This window comes from Athene cunicularia (genome assembly GCF_003259725.1).
Source record: "Athene cunicularia isolate RWA chromosome 2 unlocalized genomic scaffold, athCun1 chr2_part1, whole genome shotgun sequence".
In the NCBI taxonomy this organism is placed as follows: domain Eukaryota; kingdom Metazoa; phylum Chordata; class Aves; order Strigiformes; family Strigidae; genus Athene; species Athene cunicularia.
This window is the reverse complement of record NW_020799095.1, coordinates 9,566,600-9,590,627: the sequence shown is the minus strand read 5'-3', so window position 1 is coordinate 9,590,627 and position 24,028 is coordinate 9,566,600. Positions and strand designations below refer to the sequence as shown.

The 24,028-nt window shown below is 38.3% G+C and overlaps 1 protein-coding gene across 1 annotated transcript in view; it reads left to right on the top strand.

Annotated features, from left to right (window-relative positions):
- Positions 1 to 24,028, top strand: part of RBMS3 (RNA binding motif single stranded interacting protein 3) — a 593,296-nt gene that overhangs the window by 270,497 nt on the left and 298,771 nt on the right. The window contains 1 exon segment of the mRNA XM_026842748.1: positions 9,555 to 9,613. Coding sequence (XP_026698549.1) covers positions 9,555 to 9,613 — 59 coding nt within the window.

Below are 24,028 nucleotides of genomic sequence, written 5' to 3'. Positions count from 1 at the left end.
CCCAAATAAATGGACTAAAAAAAATACTTGCTTTTAAAAATATACTTGGTGGAGTTAAAGAAAATTCAAAGAAACTCAAAACCAGAGGTATTATGTCCCAGTCCAAGCTAAGCAGTGTGAGCTTTTATCCATGTAATTATAAAAATACGAATCTGTGCTCTTGTTTCTCATTGGAAATTTCAGGCAGAGAAAAATGTGCTCCTCTGCACCACTTTTGTCAAAGTTCGGCCTTTGGAAAATGAACATAACTGTGACATTCCAGCACTGGAAATAAAAGATTAAAATAAATATATATAAGAAGAAGAAGTAGTTCCATGATGTAGTTCCTGAAATACATATTTTGCAATGTAAAAATTTTAAGAAACAGTTCCTCTCAAAACTACATTGTTTCCAAAGACATCCCAAGTACCTGGATTTTTCTAATTTGTAAATAGTGAAATGGGAGCTCTGTGAACTCAAGAAGTCTCACTCACACATTTGATTCAAATGGCCTCTGTGTGAACTCTATAAAATGCTTTAGCTTTAAATTATCAGTTTGAGTTCATGGTCCCTGGTGGTTGCTGAAGTTCTTGCTTTTTTCTTTAATTCCTTTTATTTTCTTGGCTATTAATGGACAGGAACCATCTGATTGAGACATATGTGTGTATATATATATATATATGTGTACATATATTTTACAATATGTTGCAGTCATTGTATTATTTTAAGAGTAAATTGTTTTAGTGAAATGTCAGAAAAACTGCACAAACTGAACACTCAGGGTTCCCTTGAATAATGAGGCTATTGTTAAATGATTGAATACTTTAGAGATTAATATCATGGTATGCTGGCATGCTGGTTCATACCAACTGTAATTTAACAATGAATTCCCCGTAAGTAAGCAAGACTCTGAATGAGAAATCAGATACAAGACAGAACAGCATGCAATAGAACATACAAAGGAAATAAATTCTACACACAGGAATGGTATGGGAGGGGTGTTGGTATTTTTACAATATGTGAAATAATTGAATTGTTGTATAGAGGAGATTCTTCAAATTTGAAGATCTTAATTTTTTTTCCAATGCTGATGAGCAATGTCTTTATAGCAGGAAAGATAGGTTTGGAATTTTAATTATTTTTTTTTTCCCCTCTTGTTACTTGAAAATTAGGGTATGCCTGGCATTATAATTTGTGACAGGCTACAGTAAACCACGTCTCATTCTGTGAAGGATTTCACATCCCTAAGATGTCTTCCAAATAATGCATCCTATCATTATACAGAAAATGTACTGGCACTGCTAAGTGTCTACAAACAAAAGTTGCATCTTATTTTTTTTAAGACATCTGAATTCTTGCAAATATGGAATAATTAGTAGTTGAAGATTTAATGATGGCCCAGAAGAAGGACTGAAGTGTTCTGCTTGAAATCATAGTTATTAATTTATGCATGAATTTCATTTTCCATACTTAATTTAGCAACTGTAGAATATTTTGCTAATTAATTATTAACACTGGTTATTTGTCATGGCAGAACTGTGAGGGAAAAACAGCTTTCTATCAAAGCAAAAATATAAATGTCAGAATCTTAATTTAAATATGATATACAATAATGTAATCATGTTTTAAATAGTCTTAAATAGCTTCAATATTCAAACATACAGATATAATATGAATATAAGATATAGCACTAATTCGGAATAAACAGTGTTTAGAATTAGAACTGCAGCTAAGAGTCAAATGTCTTACTTGCAACAAATGGGGAAAACCACTGTAGAACATGAGGTTTTTATGGGGAGTGCAACTTTAATAAGTGGCATTTTATTCTGTCTTGGGTATCAAGGGTGTGACAAATCTGTAGCCTTATTATAAGCGCTGTGAATAGGATTTGAGCTTGTACCTACTGAAGCCGATGAAAAAACTGTCTTTGATTTCTGCAAGTGTTGGATCAAGCCACCTAATTTCATTTACATGCAGACAAAAATGTCTTTATTTTGCAAGGAAAAGAACAAGGCTATAGGAAAAGTTACCTTTGAATTACTGAAGTGATATACTTACAGGTCTGAAAGTTCTAGTTCTTTCTATTTCCAGAAATTTAGGATCTGTTTAAATTTAATTTACTTTAAATTCTGTTTTATCTGGCTTAATTTCCCAAGTAGTGAAAGCAATTAGAATAAGTCTCTAGAGCCTGTACACTTTCATATGGGACTATTTTTCCAGAGGTGATGTGCATACAATGTTTAGCTATATGAATGGAGGTAAGTTTGAATAGGAAATAGGACTCTCTTGGTAAATATCTGCATTGTCTTGTAAATACATTTCTAACTTGAATGTGAGATATATCCATTGTTTCAGTGAAGATGGAGAGATGCATTGCTGTGCTTTAATAGCAGTAGATTTTAGGAACACTGAAAACAAAGCTATCATTTTAACAGCAGAGGGATTGTTTGTTGTAGGTGTTTCTAGACACATTTAAGAGGTTTATTTACAGTATTCTCTGCCTTAGGTTGCTGAAATTTTATAAGAAGAAAACTTCAATAAACCTACCAAGTTTTCCATATTCAATAAAAGAGCACCAAAGGACCTAACACAGCTGTCCCAAGGCTGTATTAGAGTCCTATGATTTGAGATAAATGATGCTTGCATCTTCCCCTGAAAAGCAGGATTTCCGAATATGATCTGTAAATGCAGAATAAAGTAAAAGGCATGATCAATAATCTGAAATAGCCTTTTAGGGTCTTTCCTCCTAACATGGAACTGCTATTCAAGAGAATGTTAGGATCTTGGGGTTTATTTATCTAAAGCAATAATCATGTTCACAGACGTGCATATAGATATTTCATGGGATTTTGTAGCTTTTTTCCCCTCATACTTTTAAAAAATATATTTACAGAAGGCATGAGGTGATGGTGAATAATAGGTCTGTGCATGAGTGAAATCACTACACCCTTAGTAGTAAGTATCTGTTCCAGAAGATATTATTGAATACACATACATTCTTTCAGTGGTTCATCAGCTTTTGTTATCTTGAAAATTCACTACTTACAGATGCTACAATATTCATTACTCTCTGCTTAACACTGGACTCCATAACTGTGTTGTTAGGAACAGAAATGCATGGTCTGGGTATCAAAATTGCTGAGCAACATCTACCCTTACAGATTTCAGTACTACTGACTTAAGAGCTCTTCTGAGAGTCCAGGGCTGGTTTAGATGTGCAACCAAAGGATTTAAGAGGCCCCGTCCCTTTTTCTGTGGTATTTTTGAAACTTGGACAACTTGTATTATATTTAGTGAAGGAATGATTTTTGTAAACTTGACAGCCAGACTGAAGTAAGTAGAGAAGACAGAGAAGCTGAATATTAAACTCTTATGAAAGTATGATCTTGTTAATCCAGTACACCATAGGTTCCATGCAACTACCACCTGCTTTATTTCCAAGCCATGTACTGGTCCATGAAAATAAAAGGTGCTCTGAATTTTGTGTGGTATTTTTGTGTGAATAAAAGAGTTTAGTCTTAATTTTTCTTTTTTCTTTTTCTTTTTTTAAATAGAAATAATCTACAGAGAAACAACAGCAAAGCAGCTCAATCTTAAAAAGTTTTTAATAGAATAGTAATGTATGGTATTTCTGAGGAAAAAATACAAGCATTAAAAATATCATACAATAGATGAAATACCCAGAAACGATCATGCAAATCAGAGTTTTCTTTCTGAGTGAATTTTCCTTTTGTGTGTTTTTGGATGTTTTAAGTTCATGTAGCAGTGTATTATAGGAGTAATGTCTCTCCAAGAAACTGAGCAGCAGTTCCTTCTGTACTTTAGGCCTTCACAATGTGGTGGGTGTTTTTCCTCTTGAAATCCATGATTTTCCTAATAGAGTCTGCTTTAAACAACATAAACCCAGTTATGCTATTTATATATTAATTCACAAGAATGAAAGAGCCTCAGAGTTGCTTATCTAAATCCAATTACTGCTGGTCAAATTCATCCCAGTACAAAAGTTACCAAGATAAAAGCATATATTACCTAAATGCCCAGAAATGCAGATTGTTTTTAGCTGGGTGAATTGTGCTCTGAGTAATGCGTGAGGCCCTGAGTGGATCTTAATGCTGGGGATATAATTATTAAGCTCTGAACTTGGAAATTGCATGGTAACTCCATTGATTTAACGAAGCAAGGAAGAATTCTGTACACCGGTTACTTGAGTTTAAATCCTGAGTTCTACGTTTGTTTAAAACATACAGGCAGTACCCAGAATTGGGCAAAAGCTGTGTTTTGTACATGCCTGTGTGCTACTGACTTGTAGATGAGGATGGCAGAGTGTGTGTAAGCGCAGAGTCGGGTGAGTGGGGAGAGACTTGTCCTGTCCAGCCCTATGGCCATTTCGTGTTACAGGACTAGCGATGGCCAGCCCAAAGGCTGTCTTAAAGGACAGAATAAGATGTACTTATCCTGAGAGGCTTTTGTTTTCCATAATAACATAGAAAATCTGGAAAGTTTTGAGTGGCCCTGACTAGTCTGGCTTCCCAGGAAATCCCTTCTTTGCTTCCAACCTTGGTGTATTGGCTGCCAGCGGTGGGGTGGGTGGCACGTGGCGCCTCTGCCTTGAGATAATCCCCAGCTGAATCTCATTTGCCTTCTAACCCTGGTTGCCCACTTGCCTTCCCTGCATCCCCAGCTTCCCGCAGGCAGAAGCAGAAATGGCTTGAATCCTTTGTGCGCTGTGAGACAGCAAATTTCTGTCAGTTTGGGATTGAAACGAACAGTAGGTAAGGTTCCTGCATCTTTCGAGTGGTATCACTTGCAGCTGTAGTGCTTCCTTCAGGAGCTATCTCCCTTTTAACAGCAGTTACCAAATAAGTTCCCAGGATGAGCTTTGTCCGCAGCGTAAGTGCTGATCGACCGCCTGCCTGCAAGCTCTTGAAATGATCTATTGATATTGCAACTTTGATGTATGTTAAGGGCTTATTCTGCATTGCTTGCATCTTTCATGAGTCTGCTGAGTAGTCAGAAAATGTGGGGTGCAATGGAATGGGACTCTTGGGAGTGGTTTTTGACATAGCTCTGTAGCTAGGACTGAGCAGGGAGATTGGTTCTCTGGGCACAGCAATGTGGAGTCTTCCCTTAGTCCTAATGTCCGTGCAACATGGTGTGTGTTATTGTAATAACACACACACTGCTATTTGTAAGTGAAGTGTTTTTAAGTGACATTTACAGATATAAGATGACTTGAGCAGTTACCCCAAACCAATATATACAAGAGAAAATAAAATTGTTTGTAAGAAAATAAATTAATGTTCTTACAAACATAAACACAATTTCTGCCCCCAAACTAATGTTCTCTTGGAATGTAAGAACAGTTAGGCTGGGTCAGACAGGAATTTGTTTTGGCAGCTGTGAAGGTTCTTGATGCTAAAACAGGGACAACATACAATGATACCACTCTGGTATCCTCTTCCAGTTTGCATCAGTATGTGATTTCTAGGGCCACAAATGTCTTTGCTATTAATTTTATGGCATATTCTCCATCCTAGAAACTGTCTGATAGTTTTTTGTAGAGATTCACTCTGTGGGGCATCAGGGCAGGTTGTAGCAGTGAGTTCCACAAGTAATTCTCTGTTCTGGGGAAGTACATATTCTGCAGTTTTTAACATCATTTTCTTGGCAGTCTGTATGTATTATGAGAAAAAATGAAGACAACTTGTCACCATCTCACTGCACGGGTCCTTCTTTAATGATCTGAAGTCCTGGTCTGTGTAGTTGCTCCTGATGTGGAAGCTCTTTCAAACAACTGATCATCTGGTTTTAAATTAAAATTATTACACAAAAACATTAAAAGCATAATTTAATATAAGGGATTAAAAGGATTTTTTAAAAAGCATGTACGCAATTTTATTTGTGCTTACTATGCATTTAAATAACACTTCAGGAAGAACGTAGTGAAAAACAACACATTGTATGTATGGAAAACTTGTGAATAGCGATTTCAGTTCAGATGTTCAGTAGACACATTCTTGAGGTAGCCATCTCACAGATACGTTATTATCTATTCCCTTGGATACTGTGATGCAGTAGGTTATCCTTAATGATACAGTTATTATGTTGAAGGTAAAAAGGTATTGAGATGAACTCAGTTCCACAATTACCTTTTTGTGACCAGAATTTTTGATTCAAAATCTTTGAAAGAATACCTCCATGCACAGTAACTCATGAGGAAATTGAGCAGTGCTCATGTTTTCTCATGACAAACAAACCATACGTAGTATTTTTTATATTAATGATATCAGTAGTTTGTAGAACAGAGGTGTGTAGGCTGTTAAATTTTACAGTAGTTTCCATTTAAATATAAGAAAACAAGGGACCAGCTCTTGCAATGCACTTTTATCCTTATTTCTGTGGACATTCTCATTGAAGTATATATTTTTGGTACTTCTGGGTGAATCAAATCACAATCAAAGGTCACAAAACCGGAAAGCCAAGCAACTTTGGAGAGGAGACATGGCTTAATAGCACTCTCCACACATGCAAGAAAGAAATACGACTACGTTTGTAAGTACAAAATACCTTCCTGATTTCATGCAGCACACAAACTAACATTCTTCATCAGAACTGATGTTCTGATTACTGTGAAATAATTACTTGAAATATTTAGGAAAACAGTGTCCAAATTAATTCCAATTACTTTCTTGTGGTAGCGCTCAAGTTTTATAGCGGTAGATTAAATCGCCTGCATATGGCTAATTGCCTATAACAATGTTTGTTATTCTGATGCCTCTTACCACTCTGATGTCTCTTTTTGCAAACGGGAAGGTGGGCACGTAACTTTACATGCAGGACGAAACCTCTTCTGAACTGAACGGGATTACTTCTGTGAGTAAAATCTCTAGAGTAACTAAGTGTTTGCAGGATCACAGTATGTAGCAAATAACTCTGGGAAATCTGTAATAAAAGCAGTGGAACCACAAATGCCTGTCTCTGCTGGCAAGAAATGTTAACTTTTAGCTCTCACGTGACTTGGATGAAACAACATATCAATTCATTAGGAATGGCTGGACTCAAATGGAGGCTGGGTGTTAGTTTTTGTTGGCGGAAGTTTAGGTAGGGGTTGTGTTTTATTTGAGGTTGTTGTGGGTTAGCCGCTGATTTTTGTTGGATTCTTTTTCCATATATCTGTTAGAGGCCCTGTACAAGATAGGCATGTTTTTCATGTATTTGATTTTTAAATCTAAATAAATCAAATAAATAAAGATGCACCACACCGGCCAAATTTCCTGCTGAGTAAGTTGGCCCACTGAGTAACCATAAATCACCCTAGCAGGGAATTTGGCTTTGCCTTCTTAAGATATGTGCTCTAATGTCTTTGAGGCCAAAGTCAACTTCAGGTATTACCATGAAGAATTATAAAATTAAGTGGAACGTAAGTGAGTGTAAAGGCCCCAATTCTGGAAACACCAGAGGTTAGAAAAGCATGTGATCTCATGGTTAACATTAAATCTGTTACATATGTGTTTGGAGTAGAGCCAGCTATGCCAAAATACACCCACAGCTACTTGCTCATGTACTCGTTGTGGTATACAATGGATTATGCCTGCCTTCAGAGCACAAAATTCTGTCAGAGCCAGCAAAAAAAGAAGGGGGGGGAAGGCTTGTAAGATTTTTTTGTTATTGTTGTTCCTAAAAGATGGCTGAATTGGGGCTCAACTTAGATTGCACAAACTGTTAATGCCTTTAGGTCAGTTTGCCCTCCTTCTGACTGGTTTCAGTCTGAAATAAAACAAAGCAAAGCATGGTTTTCCTCCACAAAATGAAAGTCAAATGGAAACAAATGCTTTTGCGGGTTCTTGGGGAAAGGAAAAACAGTGAAATGGAAAGTCTCACTTTGCATCAGTCACAAAACAGAGTAAAGAGAGATGGAGAGACGGCAGTTTTTATCTAAAGCTGAGTGGTTACATGTCACTTAAAGTGTGGAAACTTCAGCTGAGAACTTTGTCAGGCACAAAATTGCCTCAAACCATCTTTGCTGGTACCGAAGACTATGTTTAGGCAGGCTGTTCCCAGCCTTTCCTGTTGGTGTTGCTCCCCCTTCATGAGATATTTAAGTGGTTGCTGTGTCCCAGACTGAAACCCAAGGGTCCCTTTTCCCCTGTGAGTGATTGAGTGATGGTAACATTCCCTTTTTGGCTTCCTGGCGTGCTTTTTTGTTGTTGTTTGTTTGTTTGTTTTTTTGTTTACTGGGCATGTTTATAGACTGGTGGGACAGAGAAGAGTGTGACCTTGAATACATAGTACAGTGCTCTAGCTGTCCTTTCCTGTATAGTAGGAGACATGGGTTTCCTCCTGAGGCAGATAAGGGAATTGCGGCAAGGTCTTCCACGTCCTGGATTCTAGACTTGAAGTAAAAGTCACTAACACCAAATTTATATTGCTGCTAATGAAGATGAACCAAATAAAGATTGGCCTGCCATACATTTCAGTGGTTTAGAATTGATGAACTATGGTTATTTTCTATGGGTGTTGCTTTGCCATCAGAAGATACAATTTTATTATAATCTTTTGTATTAATACGCCATTCATTGATGGTAAAAGTTACATTCCATTGAAAAGTCTTTCAAATGATAGCCCAATCTATCAGAGTACCAGTAATATTTTTTTTTTTTAATTCAGGAAGGGACATTTTAGAGGAAGTTCTCTTCAGTGAAGCAGAGACCAAAATATATCGGTGACTTGAGGAATAAAATTATGTTCCTTATTCTCCTAAACTCCGATATTCAGCCATAAATGCTATCTTCTGTGATCTTTTACCAGGATTTTGTGATACTTACTATTAAATCTTCATTTTTAGTCTTAATCTCTGGGAGGTAAAGACAGATTTTATGGTCTAGTTGTTTAATGCAACAAGTTGTAGCTGCCTGAATTCCTTCTTCATCATGTTATCAGAAGTCTATGAAATTGCAGTGCAGTGCCATACTATCTATGGGGGGGTGATATAAATTCAAACAAGTATTAACATTCATCTTGGAAAGAGCTTGGAGGTGCACGTAAACTTCAAAACTTCTGTTGATCCAAACCAGAAATTTAGAGTTTATATGCGCAGACATGGATGCAACCATGAGCACAGTTGTGTGTGCATGCATATAAAAACCCGACTATTATTCCTGTATTTTGTTTATCTTGGAGGACTGTGGTCCATCTGTATTAAAACAAGCCTTGTTTGGCAGCTAAAAATAAAAAAAACCCCACATTTTTAAGCAAACCTAATTAATTTAACTGAAGAAATATCTTTACCACTGCTGATGTCTTAAAATCCCTGTTATAACTGGCATTTATGCTGACAATGCAGCGCAGTGCCCAGAGATGGACAGGGTGTGACAAATGATGAGTGCTTTTCAGGTGAACCCTAAAGGTATTTGTTGAACTGCAATGGCAAAAGGAACCTCTCCAGGAGTATCAGGTGAACATTTTTCAAGAGCACCAGATCTCTTTCTAGTGTATGTGTTATGTGTGTGCAAAAATAACTATTTGCATTATTAAAATATAATAACGTGTATCTCTGCTTCTTGTTTTCTCCATAGGTATGGGAAAATTGTATCCACAAAGGCAATTCTTGACAAAAACACAAATCAGTGCAAAGGTACGTGCAAAACGTCTACCGCGTGAGTTCATTGTCTGTTTGAATGATTGACTGGTGGCTTGACTGCCAAGGCTTTGGCTCCAACTGTGCAATCAACATAATGTACAGTGTATTACAAACATATTTAATAATGCCAAAGCTTTGAGTTGTGTTTCCAGTAACATTGCTCATTAATTTTTTTCATTAACAAACAAAATGAAAATCACAAATCAGAACAAGTATCAAATTGCTTCAGTAGAAAAGTAAATTACCTTCTAACCACATAGTGCTGTCTGATTTGAATGATATCATCAGTGATGCAAATTGATTTCCTATATAAAAATGAGAAACCTTTGGGAAAAGGTTCCCAAGCAAAACCTCGTTTAATTTTCCTATTTTTGTGAAGTCTTGGCCTACGCTATTTGAAGAAGAAAATACTCTTTATGACACAAATAGATCCACAAGTTGCAATACCAAGATATAAAAATGATTCCTCTTCCAGTTTTATGTTCTTAATTTTTCTGCTAATGTATGAAAACATGGGGTTTTTTTGTGAATTATAGCATGTTTTGTGTGTGTGTATAGCTATATTTGCCTAGATAAATATTGACCAACTTGTCTAGTAGTATCTCAGGACTAGAATTGTTATTCATTTACCAGTCTAAAGAGCCATTAAGTCTGTGGGGGAGAAGCTCTGCTTTAAAATGACTGTAACTTTACACTAGTGATATAGAGAATCCTTTTGGAGTAATAAGATCTACTAAAGTGGGTTCTTATGATAAGCACTTTCTGAACAGCATTTCTGTATAAGTAAAAAGAAAAAGCATTACAGTACAGGAATATCTTTCAAGTGGACAGATAGGGTGTGAAGAGAAACAGCAGAGAAAGCCATTTCAGGAAGTTATGCGATGGGGCAAAATTCTGCCAGCTGTACCAGTGATTTTTCTGGAAGTTTGTAGAAGTGTGTGGATTTACTGTTGCCTGCCACAACAGCATTCATTAGCCACTCAAGAGAAAAGTAGGCTGGAAGACTGCAGTTCTAATCTTAGGAAACTCTACCAAACCGATTGGCCACAGGCCATTGTCAAATGTTGTACTGCCATGCATTTGCTGGACATGTGTTTTCTTTCCTTTGAGCACTGTTCCAGCAGACTTCTGATAATGTTGCTCTGTCTTTATATTACGTGAGGAAAAAGAACTGATTGGGGTGTTGGAGTTTTTTTATTTTGTTTTGATTGTATTGTGAAGGAAATATCCTTGTGGGAAGATGGGCTGGGCCAAGTACAGAAAGCCCTGTCAGGGTGGCTGAGTGGGCACAAAGGTGAATGCTGCAGTTGGAAACTGGGAGGAGGTGCATGTGCCTGCTGCTGGCACCTGGAGGCCAGGAGATTTGAGTTTTGGAGGCAAGGTTGCAATGTGGGGAGCTGTAGGGAGAGAGGGACTTGCAGCATGACAGGGCCACAGAGGGGCAGAGCGGATCGAACGGGCTCTGATCTGGTTTAATGAGAAAGAGTGCTGCAGTGGCATGGGAAAGGCTTTGGGGTAGGCGTACTTGAGGATAGGGCTCTGGGACAGGAAGGAGTTGGAGCTTAGGCTTAGGACAGCTGGAGCGGCATGAGCTGCTGATTTGAGCAATGAGAAATAGAAAGTCTGTGATCAGGTAGGTTGGAGTTACCGTGGGGTCACTCTTCACTGTCTTACACTACAACTAAGACCTTCCTTTGGGGATGGGGACATGTAGATCATTGTCTCACTCCCCGCTACCATACACACGACCAAGGTGTTCTCTGATCTTTCATGTGTCAACTCCATCCTTTTTTCATCTTTGTTTCTGGAATTTATGCATCTGAAATGGCAGTACAAGTCAAGCAAATGGCATAGGATCTGTGGAGAACCAGGTTGTATGTTGAATGATGAGATGAAGTCCATGGGAAAGAGGATGTATTTGTCTCTGTTGATCTTGATTGTCTGAGACCACTGTTTTGTCAGGGTAAATGCTTCATCTGGGTGCCTAAAGGTTGGTGGAGAGCACCTGTGGGAAGAGTGCTCGATGATTATTCTTAACTTCTTGTTTTGGTTTTAAATGCGTGTTTGACTGGTAACCACTCCACAAATGTGGTGTTCTGTGATCAGAACTGTCTTCTGTTCCCATTGCAAGTGGTAAGCAAGGAATGGAATGGATTTCTTTGTGAAATGCAAAATGTGAAGTGAAAAGGTTGTAAAGAATATGAATGGTAGAAATTTGAGAAAGAAAAGCATCTGGGTTTGGTGTTCTTTATATCGTAGTTAGCTTTGAGATTATTGTAGTAGGGGACATCTAACAGTGAGTTGGAATTTAGTAAAAGTTTGCTTTCACACTGTAGTATTACACTGTAGGGCAGAGATTTTATTTTTTTTTTTATTTTCAAAGATGGATCTTTATGACATAAGTGGTGCCATTAAAAGATCGTAAACATAATTGGATTTATTAACAGTATGCTTCATGGCATAAAAAGAAGAGATGTTTAGCTGCTTTAAACGCTGGGTACAATTTCCTTTTCAGTAAGGCTGCCAAAAAAAAAAACAAAAAACCAACCAAAAAAACCCCAAACCAAAACGCTTCCCAGGAATCAGAAGTGGAAGAGACATGAAGAGGTCAGGACCTGCCCTGGGACAGGATCAGCTCTAACCCACAGCTGAGGGGTGTTTCTGTAACCTTCACTCAAAAGCCTCCAGCAGTGGAGATTCTTCGAACTCCTCAGGCAATCTGTGATAGTGCTCCCCCTCCTCACTATAATGAAGCGTTTCCTAATGTTTAACCCAAATCTCCCTTGATGCAGTTTAAGCCTATTGCTTCTTTTCTTATCCCCAGTGGACGTGCAGAAGAGTTTATTCCTTTCCTTTTTGAAGCAAACATGTATGTTTGAACACTGCTATGCTTCTGCTGTATCTTTTCTTTAGTCTAAACACTGGTTCTTTCACTTTTTGCTTAAAGGAAATTTGTTTTAAATTTCTGATTATATTGCACTTTGCTGGTCTCTCTCTAATTAGCTCACTTCTCACTTGAAGACCTTAGAGCCGGGTACGGGATATCAGATGGCCTAAATCTTACAATTTTTAATAGTGTGGAGAGGTTATTTAATTGTCTTCTCTGTGATCATGACTCTTTGTGATATATCCATGTAAATAACTATGTATATTTAAAATACAGATACATTTCTGAGGCACAGGGTGTTGCATGAGAACAACAGTGCTGATTTATGCTAAGAGACTCTCTGCAGCCCCTGGTTCTGTTATTCTTTTCTCCAGTGCTGCTGCCAGCCAGTCATTCCTTATTGTGTGTTCTGCTCTGTGCTGTTGAGTATTTCCTCCTAAGGCTAGTACTCTTCATTTGTCTGTATTGAATTTTATCCTATTTTTTTCCCAGCTACTCCTTAATTTGGTAAGATTATTCTCAAATCTTAAGTCTCCAGAGTGCTTGCAGCACTTACCTCTTTAGTATCCTCTTCACAGTTAATAAATGATTTCTCTAATCCACTGGACAAGATAATTTGGAAAAGAGTGAATAATAACGGTCGTGGGGAAGACTTTTGAGGAAACCCTTTCAGTACACCAGGTAGTGCAACACTGAGCCATTGAGAAATTATTTTTTAAACTGGATCTGCTAATCGGTTTGGCACCTACATCACAGCAGTTTTAGCTAGATGGTATTTCCCCCATCTGCTCAAGTTATGAGAGAAAACCAAGGTTTAACTGAAATACGTAGTACTTACCTATCCATAAGACTAGTTACATACTTCTAGACAGAAGCACGATAAGACATTATTTATTCTTGCTAAATCCATGCTGCATGATACTAATGGCCTGTTACATTTGAGGGTCTGTGAATGGATTTATACGACGAGTTGCTCTAAGACTTTTCTGGAATATTAAAGTCTCTCTAATACACTGGGGCCTACATCCATTCCTTTAAAAAACCCCTCACTCAAACCAAACAACAAAAAAACCCACAACCAAAAAGCAAAACCCCAGGCAATTTATTTGCTCCTGTCCAGTCTTCTGAAAAGTATCAGATATCTTGTTAAATGAATGATATGTATCCAATGCAGTAGGGTAGATTAAATTCAAGGAGACGATAGAAGTCATAATGATTGGAGATTTTAGAATCTACTTCAGCGTCATTTTTGTGTTGACCAAGACATAGAGTAGATCTGAAAGTGGAAATAGTTAATATAGCAAAGTAGTTATTTTAAATACCCCATGTAACAGCAGATCTGTTAAAATAGGTTACTGCTTAGCAAGAAGTGTTAGGTTTCCTCTTGGAAAAATGAGGAAAACACTGTGCAATGAACTTTAAGTCATTCTCCAGTATTCCACAGATTTTTAAAAAGATACCCACTACATTCCTGTCGTGCTAATGTTATCTGAGGATTTACCCCTGGTATGAATTAAGCAGTTGGATCTAAAGTAACCATATATTCTGCAAGGGAGTTCACTAGGGAAACCTTTTGACGTAACCTCTCATTTTCAGATTGCTCTTTGATGGTGGCATAACTGTTAAGTGAGGTAGAGAAGTAACAATCACCCTGTAATAGAACAATATATAAACCAAAATAAGCACAGTCATGACAAAATAACCAGAAATCACTGAAGAAAGCAGGGAACAATCACATATGGAGAATAATGAAAAACAGACACATGATTCATTCAGATGTTCAAACACAAAAACCCTAATGAACAAGTTGGAGAGTTTTGGCTGGTTTTGCTTTTTCCCTTTCCCTCCCCTCTTTCCTTCTGCCCCTTGCGCATTTCCCTTCTGGGTCTACTGTTTTTGCTAATTTAAAAACTAGGGGAAATGAAATAAAAGAAAGCATTCAAGAGGAGCGTTAATCTGAAACGTGTAGACTCTTCTCTTTCCAGCCCTCGCCCCCCGCCCTTTCCAGACTGGCTTGCCTTTGATAGACCTACGTGCTTAGAGCCGAGGGAATGAGTAATGGTTGTTTCACAGTACAGTTTCCATACCTCATAGCAATGGAATACAGAACAGTTAATCTGCCAGCTACACAAGCCCATTTCTTAGAGTATGAATTACTGTCATCTGCATCTGCCCTTGCAGACACTTTAATTGCAAGCATGCAGATTTACTTCCTGGTTTAATCAGGAGCTCATATAATTTTGAGCATTTTGCTAGGACCTTAGAAGATGAGCACAGGAGAATGACTGAAAGTCCAAAATCCCACCTGTGGGATTTTTTTTTTTAATAAATAAAACCTATGAATCACAGTAATGTGTAGGAGACAAACACTTCAACTGCATATTCTTCATTTTATGTATATTTTTTCAAACCATGCGTGACTTGATTTGTTGAGTAGCAGTGTTTGTCTTAGGAGAAAAATGTGCCTAACATGATGAGGGGAACTGTAGAGACACTATTTATAATTTTAATATTTCATTATGACATTTTTCTTGTTGAGAAATGTTAGCAATGATCTATTCATTTTTAAAATACAGAAACTGGGGATGCAGATAGGCAGTCATTAGCATTGTGGTGGGTTTATGGTAAAAAAATACCATGAGGTCATCTGTGTTAACCCGCCATATATCACATACAATTTTATTTCTCCAGTTGCCTTGCTGTTTTTAGACCAGGACTTAAAATTTACCATGACCTATTTTATAAATTGAGAGTTTATTTGTGTAACAGAAATGTGATAACTGGAGGCTTACTGTAAGTGTTGGAGATAATTGGAATGGCATGATAAAGTGGTGCTTCTTATCTCCCAAAAGGAGTCTGTCCTGCCTTGTGTCAGTGGTGCTACTCATCTGCTTAAGTTCACCAGCATCCCTGAGTACCCAAATGCATTGGAGCTTAATGAGCTGGAGGCTTCTGCTCTCGTGTTCTGATAAACAAAGCTTATAAGAGCATATAGTACATATACCTTTGTGTGTATGTTAGACAAAATACTTTCATAACTTTAAAGTTTAGAAAATTATTTTTTTGCACATAGTCTATGAAGCCTAAAGATTATTTGTTTTCACATGAAATTTTCACTATATTTATTAATGTCTATTCCTATTGTGCTTGAGATGGCACAATTTAGTTGTGACTAGCAACATGAAGCAAGTCTATGTAAAATAATAAGCTAGTGAAGAAAGAGCTAAGCTGCATAGAAAGCTATTTAGTTAATAAATTATATTTGTTGGGAATAAGCTCAAATTGCAATAACTGTGCTGTTTTATTTATGATTCTCAGAACTGCCATTTTGAGAGAGGAAAAAAAAAAAAATCCAGCCAAGTAGGTCTGTGCCTGATCACAGACTCTAAACTGCTCACACTAGGAGGGCATGCACAGCGTGCTTCAAGGGGAAATGGATCTTGTAGAAAGTAAATAATTTGTAAAACAGACTTATTTAATTTTGAAACTCTAGACTTGTGTAACAAATCAATCCTATTTTTGATGCCGGGATAGACAATAGATGTAGTTTGTTTGTTTGCATTTTTCTTTTTTTTCCTTTTTTTTGATCCATTCCAAAGTTTTATGTAATCAGTGGCATAATAGTTCACAAGTTATTAAAAGTGTAGCAGTATGGAATATTTTAATTTGGCAGGTTTTCTGACAGTGAGGCGTTCGTGAAGGCTGGATAGATGCTGAGTGTGGGCAGGTCCTCAGCAAGTTTTAGCTATGGCTCTGCTGATCCATCTCACTACTGACTTGTTGCAGCCCCAACTAATTTGGTCCTTCTGGTCCTGAGTTTCTTGAACAGAGATCAAAAACTCTGCTGAGTTGTGTCCATTTTGGTTAGTAAGCCAGCTGATAAACTCACATCTCATGAGTTAGAAGGACAAAGTCAGCAGTGTCACTAAGTCCCCATTTCAAAACAGTTAAAAAAGGGGGGGGGGAACTTGCCATGCTAACTTTTTTGATAACAAGAGATACAATTAAACAAACTAAATTTAGTTTGTTTTCTGTTTTTTTTGAAACTTTAGTTTCACTCGTGTTTTTTGTAAGTAAAGGTTGAGATTTTTTCTCTAATTTAAAAAGTGATATTATTCTATAACCACATGAGACTAGGAGCCAAGTCTGAATGAAAAATACCTGAAGGGGACATCTAAACATGCTAAAGGCAGGAAGACATCAAAATAAAATGAAAAGAATTGCCAGTAAGAAACCATGAATTTGTTTACACCCCAGTGAAGTGTTGTTATTCACACCCTACCTTATCAAATGAAAGCTTGCTTGATCTGCAGGCTCATGAACTATGATGCTCTCTAAATCTGACCAGTTTAAGAAGTTAGCAGAAACCAGATTGGGGGAAAACAGCGCATGGGTTTATTCAAAAGTATATATGTAGCTATTCCCTTGAACTTACAGATTTGTGGATATTTAGGTAACATAAAGAAGCAGTGGCATTCAGTGGGAGCGTGTGATGCCGGTGGGTGAACCATTTTCCTGGCACCTGTTGGGTTGGCCAGCAGGCATTTTATGTGTCTTGGCAAATGCACAAGTGTTTTGCAAAATCTCGCTTTAGCTTGGAGGTAGAGATTTGTATATTTTTGAATGCTTTCTGTATCTGCTGAAGCGAAATAAGAAACGGTTTGATGAGTTGTGCTGAGCAAGTTGTCATAGCTGGAGCGTGACAGCACTGGCCACTGACCTGCCATGGTGAGGACTCGGAGACATACCCACCTCCATGTGTGCAAAATGTTACTGCACCTCAGCAGACATTTTTGACTGCATCTAAACAGTGCTCTGTCTCAAGCAAGTCCTCTAAAACTTGCTTATTGGGTTTAAAGCCAGGTCCTTAACGGAGGAAACTCCTTTCTAATTAGTTCCCCAGACACATTCTTAAACGGCTTCTTTGCAATTAAGGAAAATATTTCCTGGGTCATTATCTTTTCATAAATGAACTCATGGCCTAGCAAGTATTTTCTGTAAGGAGACCCAAGATGCTCAAGTATTCTGTGACATATCTAATCTGTGATTATTCTTAATTTACTGCTTCCAAAATTTGCAGGCCCATATCACTGGCAAATAATCGGTTTAATTTTGTTTCCTTCCAGAGAAATAAAAAAGTAAAATTTCCATTTATACACAGTGATTAATGTTTTGATTCATTGGTTTGTATAAAGCTTTGCCAATAGCTTGGCATGCATTTGAAGTGCATTTTGGGACTGGGTAATGTTAGTAGGCTCTTAGTGGTCTCAACAGACTTGGAAATATCTATTTCATATCACAGGAGTGAGCAGAAGAGATTTTTTTCTCTTTGAACAGTGGCTCATAATCAGCTTTGTTGAAAGCTTACTTGCAAAGCATTGGCTTTTTCATCTGTCTTGCAGAATCACTTTGCTTAAACTTTTTTTTCTCTGATGCCATGATATAGCGTCTCATATATCAGTAAATCTGTTTGGCCTCTGGTTACATTAAGACCGGTCAACTCTTGTAAAAGCAGTGGTGCTTTGCCGAGAAGTTGGTTTCTCAAAAGTCTCAAGACCTTCAGTGCAGGGGCTGACTTCTGGAAAGAGGAGGACAGTGCCCGGCTCCTTAGTTTTGCTAGAGCTGACTCGTTACATCCTCTCAGAGTATACAGCATATGCAAAACAAATGCTTACTTGATATAGTGACAATTTGATAATAAATCCAATCAACAGACTCTTACTGAATACGGGTACTCAACAGGAACCATTCTGAATCAGATCTGTTAATTATAGCATGACTTCACTCTGCAGCATGCCAGAAATCAGAGAAGTCTCTGTTTGCATTTTTCCCTACTACTGCACATCCCTGGCTTTTTTTTTAGAAGAGTATAACACTTTTACCCAAGTGAGGTAAGTAAATGTTCTCTTTCTTGGTAGATAATATACTGTGAAAGTAAAACACGAATAGACCGTGCCATCATTTTTATTAAATCTGTCTTTCTGGGTATTTGAGAGCTGCCCTGTCTGGACATGGCGAAGGATTACTAGAGTAGGAATATATGTGCAGCACAGGAGAAAAATCATAACCTCTGGCAATAAAGATGTAGTGTTCTCAACAGTTGACAAAAAACCCACCCACACCACTTCTGGTGAAGAAACTAGTGGGCATTATTATTATTCCATCTATTTAGGTAATGGTAGCCGTGCAGCAGTAAAGCTCTAGGTGCTAATCAATGGTACAGAAAACAATTGTACTCTATAAAAATTAATTAAAAGACAACCTTGTCCTATGGACTTTGCAGCCCAGGGCTTTGAAAAAGATCAGGGTCCACAGTTAATTAAGGTACAGTGAGTAATCTTACGACTTTGAATGGAGTTAAATAACATTTTTTTGAAATACTGAATTCTCCATAAAGAAAACCCCAAACCAATCTTTCAGCCCTCCTGGGAATAGTCATACATTTGGATAACATTTAGTGAGTTTTTTCAACCCAGAATGTTTTGAGGAGAGCTAAATTTATAGAAGAGAAAAGGAGGAGGCCATGTCAGGGGTGGTAGAAATTACTTTCCTACGTGGTGAAATAGTTTTTCTTTGACTGGGTCTTCCTCAGGACCAATGATCGGCTGATGTTTTTTTCCATTAGATGGCAGTGGTGTGATACGTGGTTTCTTTGGACCCCCAAATTACAAGTTTGATTAAAAAAATTACAAATAATTCAATTTTTCTTTTAAGAACATCTCTTAGTTTCAGAGTCTCAAAGCTTTCATTTTTTTTTTTTATTCACATAGAATTTTACAAGTTATTGGCCAGTTTCAAGGAAATGTACCAGAAAACTGGGACTTTCAAATACAGCAGAGTTAAATATTTTCAGAAAATGGGTAGCTATGTAGAGTGGAGACTTAGTGCTCCCACAGAAGAAAACATGGAGTAGATTTAGGTTTTTTTTAGTTTAGTTTCATCCAGAGTAACCACAGGAAATCACCGCTTGCTCATCTATGGTGGAGCCAGATCTTGTGCTGGTTTTACCCAAAAAGGAAACTGGGAGGGAGATACGGGTGTTGGAGGGGAGGGTGGAAGCCATAAGGAACACTTCGGGTGGGGGATTCAAGTTACTGCAGCAACTTGTAGTGCTACAGTTGGGATAGGATATGGGGCAGAGACAAGAAAGATGGGTCTCAAATGTATAAGGCTTTGTTTACTTCATTGCTTGTAGAATATGTTGTTTTATTCTAAACGAAGGAGAAAAACTTTTTTTTTTTTTTTTTTTTTTTTTGGTATGATCTCTATAAAGATCTTTCAGCCACATGCCCTTGTTGCTCGTGGTATTAGTTATGGTGTTGTTGTTTATTAACTTATTAAATATGGAGCAGTAAACACCATTTATTTTTAAATGAATTAAAATGGACTTGTTGCCCTTCATGGCTTTTTATTAATTGAATATTTTTGCTAAGCTGTCTGCTTTTAGAGCAAAGATTACAGTTAGGAGATGGGGGTCAATGGGACCTCCATTTAAATGCATGTTATCTCTGTTAATTGCCTGCATATTTACCAACCAAGCATGTCATTCTACAGAAAGTAAAGGTTTTTGTGGTCAACTTTAATCATGAAACAGCAAGAAAAAGTCTGAGTGACCTGGTTTGCCTGAGGTGTCTTGGTTGCTCTTGTCAGTCACTTCAGCTCACAGTAAATTGCAGGGTAAATTCCACATAATTGATGGAATGTATCTTTAAAAAAAAGCCCCAAAACAGGGAAAAAAATGGGTGTTCAAAATCTTAGTGTTTAATTTTTGTTTATTTGTGGCACATTATCTTAGTAGTTGTTTCCTTTTTAATTAGAACAGAATGTATTGCTAGTATAGATAATTATTAGAGAAGAAAGTCACAGAACAGACATTAAATATGCCTTGAGTTTTGGAGACAGATACATATTTATCAGGTTGGGTGAATATGAGTTCTTACATCAGAAAGAATTGCATAGCTACTGCTTGCCGTGCTCTACTTTCTTGGACTGTTACTGTAGAAATGTTAAAATAGTTACGCTTAAAGGAGAGGCATGTATGCTATGCAACAAATCCTTCTGAGGCTGCTGGAATTAATAAACCTCTGTTTTGTGACTGCTGTGTTTTCTCTAGTGTCTAGTAATGAGGATTTGGAACTTAAAGTGTTTAAGATTGCTACCTCTGTCAAATTTGCTTGAATAGGGTCAGTCACTTCAAAAGTTACAGGAAAGGAGGGGCTGACAGGGAAATGAATATACTTCAGAAATATCTATATATTTTGCCTTGCTTTTACTCCTATTATAACAATTCCTAGAATTCAGTTTGCCCTTTTGAGCAAATATGGAACTGACATTTCTATGGACAGTTCAAAGGGCATATGTGGAACTGGAATTTTTTCCTATGTGTGTCACTACATTTATCTACATTTAATTTCTTCTGCTGGTTTATTACCCAGTCGCTTAGCTTAATAAGGTCCTTCTGCAGTTTTTCACAGATGCCCCCCCTGTTTTCTTTTCTAAATAATCTTGTCACCTCACTGCTTAGCCTCTTCTTGTCATTTAGAAACAGGTTGTGCAGTATGGGTCCTGGCAAAGCTCCACATGGAAGTCCATTGGTGCTGTTCCCTTCTTGTAAGAAAGACCATGCCCTCTACCCTCTGTTTTTATCATTTAACCAATTGTTTATCCAAGAACTTTCCCTCTTAAGCCACGGCTGCTTAGTTTCCTAAGAAATCTTTTGTGACGGCCTTGTCAAATGCCTTTCTGAGATCCAAGCAGACTATATTAGCCAGATCACCCTTATCCGCAGGCTTGTTGACCTTTTCAAAGAACTCCAATAGGTCTGTGAGGCAAACCTACAAAAGCTAGGTTAACTCTTTCCACATATTTTATTTCCATTGATTTTACTCTGTTTCTGTAATTTCTGGTAATTTGACACCAGGTTTACAGACCTGTAGGTACCTGGATCTTACCTGGGATCTTTTCAGAACACTGCCACTACATGTTACACCTCCCTGTCCTCAGGTACGAGGTCAGATTTAGAAAAGAAGCTGCACACCACTTATTAGTGTGTGTAGTCAGCTATTGCATCCTGGAGCTCTTTTCAATCAGGGAGGGTGAATACCATCTGTTGTTGCAATTTGTTAGTGTTCACTTTTGTCAACTTGTCCCATAACCTCATCTGTGGTCATTTCAAATTAAGAGTTGCATCTGTTCTTCTGGGCTTCCTAAGCAGCTGCTCTCTGAAACAGCACCTAAAAATGTGATCTTTGCGTTATATCCCGTTTTGCCCAATCTGTGTAGGGATAATTAAAGTCCTGTATGAGCACTCTGCCTTTATGGCTGTTCTGCATCTTCCTCTGCGTGTTGCAGTTGCCGTTGCCATCCTGGTGGGCAGTCAGGAGTACAGAGGTAGCTCTCTAGTAATGCAGGAACAACAGTAGTTGGGGCTGGGATTTCAGTTCTTGCAGGTTCTGTGTTAGTCACTGCTATGCTTTGCCTGATCATTTCTCCTATTCTATCTGTGCCACGCATGTTCTGTCTTAGCGTTACAGTGATCCACTTACTGCATCACTTTCACAGTCTTTCTAATTACATGAGTGTTTTCTTACTGTAGTGTGTATTCCAGTTCACCCATCTTATTTCTCAAGCTTAAAACATTTAGGGAGCTACTAGTGTTTCAGTTGTGGTGTCAGCACCATATTTGTGTGACTTGGTGGTTACTTTCCATCCCAGTATGTCTACTTAATGTTCTCTGGACTGTTGTTTTGTTTGCAAGAAGGATAGACCTAGTGATCACTCTCTGATTTTCTCCACGGTTACCAACTCCCCCATCTGTTTGCCTGGTGAGAGAGATTGCCATTGCTCCAACCTGCTCCTTCCTTCTGGTTAGCTCCAAGTTCTAGAGGGATGCTTTCAGTGCAAGAAGATGCAAAGTCAGCATCAGTGGGGAAGCTGTAGCACTGACTCACGTCCTGCTTCACCACCTGAATGCTGCCTTGAGCCAGCAGCTGCACTAGTGGACTTGGGCCTGCTGTATGACACTGATGAAATAGCCTCTGTGAACTTCTCACTCCTCTCCCTTAGCAGGATTTGGCTCAATTGTTTGAAATTATGTCCCTGAAGGTGCAGCTGCTGCATTTCTCTGTCTCATTCAGTTCCTTCAACTTTGCTGTCCTGCTCTCAGGAGCCAGAATTTCCTGCTGAAGACCATAAGTTGTCTGCACAGCGCACTCGTGCACAATTTCCTGATGGACAAAACATAGAAATGATAGTTGGCATAGTAAATTGGGTAATTCCCACCTTAACTACTTCTCCCTGACTATTTGATAGGGTTGTTTCTTCAACTTCTTTCTATCCAGATAACCTGTTAGACCTCCCCGCCTGTTGCTGCCCTAAGGACAAAAGCTAGAGTTTTCTCTTCCTTTCATGCTGTCAAACTCATGCTCCTATGGTCTTAGTTGTTGGAAATGTTGAGGCTTTTCTTACTCAAAATGAGTGTAGAGAGGGACTGGTGAGGAATGGAAGACATAACATTTAAGAGAACATTTACAAAACCAAAACTTAATCAGAGAGGCACTGTCTATGAAGAAATCAGTGTCTGGTGTCGGGCAAGGGAAGAACGATAGCACACAACGTTGGCAACAAGAATATGCAAGGGTAAATGGGCCATAATTAAATTACAGGTGAAATACGGATGAGAGTTTCTAACCACCAGAACAGCAAAGCCTTGCTATAGGAGCTAAAACAAGCTCAGGTTTTATCGACAGGAGTCGTGGCACAAGGCTACCTGTGAGTGAGGAAGTGTTCAATGACCAACTACATGCACTTATTTCATAGGGCTCCTCCAATATTCTGAGTTTGGAGACAGCCAAGTATTGTAAGATTTAGATTTTTTAGTGCATCGTTTCATTCAACTGCTACAGTAATCCAAGAGCTGCACCTCTGCAAGAAGCACTGGGGAGGGCGCTGGGAGATGTATTCCTCTGCGGGCTGCTCTTTTTGGGGCCGTTGCAGCTGATGTGGGACCTGAGCTTCAGAGGACACTGGCTCTGTGGCACTCTACCACACTCTCGGCCACCCTTTTAAACAAACCTGTCTCTGGAGGATGCCTCAGGGGGCAGCCCCTTTATGAGCAGAGCCTGGCTCTTGGGCTGAAGTGGGGACAGTGGTCTTACCCTTAACTGGGCTGACTGGCTGCTTTGGGGTATACAGAAGTGAAGGGGGGGGAGCGGCAATGGTTTGCTGAAATGCTGGGGAGCAGCAGCTAGAGGAGTGAAGTGTGGCTCCATTATGGTTCATCTCCTTGCAAATTACATGCATGTTTGCCAGTGTGAGACCTATGAAATATCTGTAGGTTTGCACATGAAAGAAAATAAAATAATTCCAAAATGGGTTTTGTCAAATTAACCTTCAAAAGCCCAACAAGGTGAGCTCTCTGTGTTTTGGGAGTGAGGATAAGGCAGAGCAATAGCTGTGAAATGCTTCTTTATTATTTTAACTGGAAGTTGAGACTATCACTCAGTCATTTCGTATTAATAAGG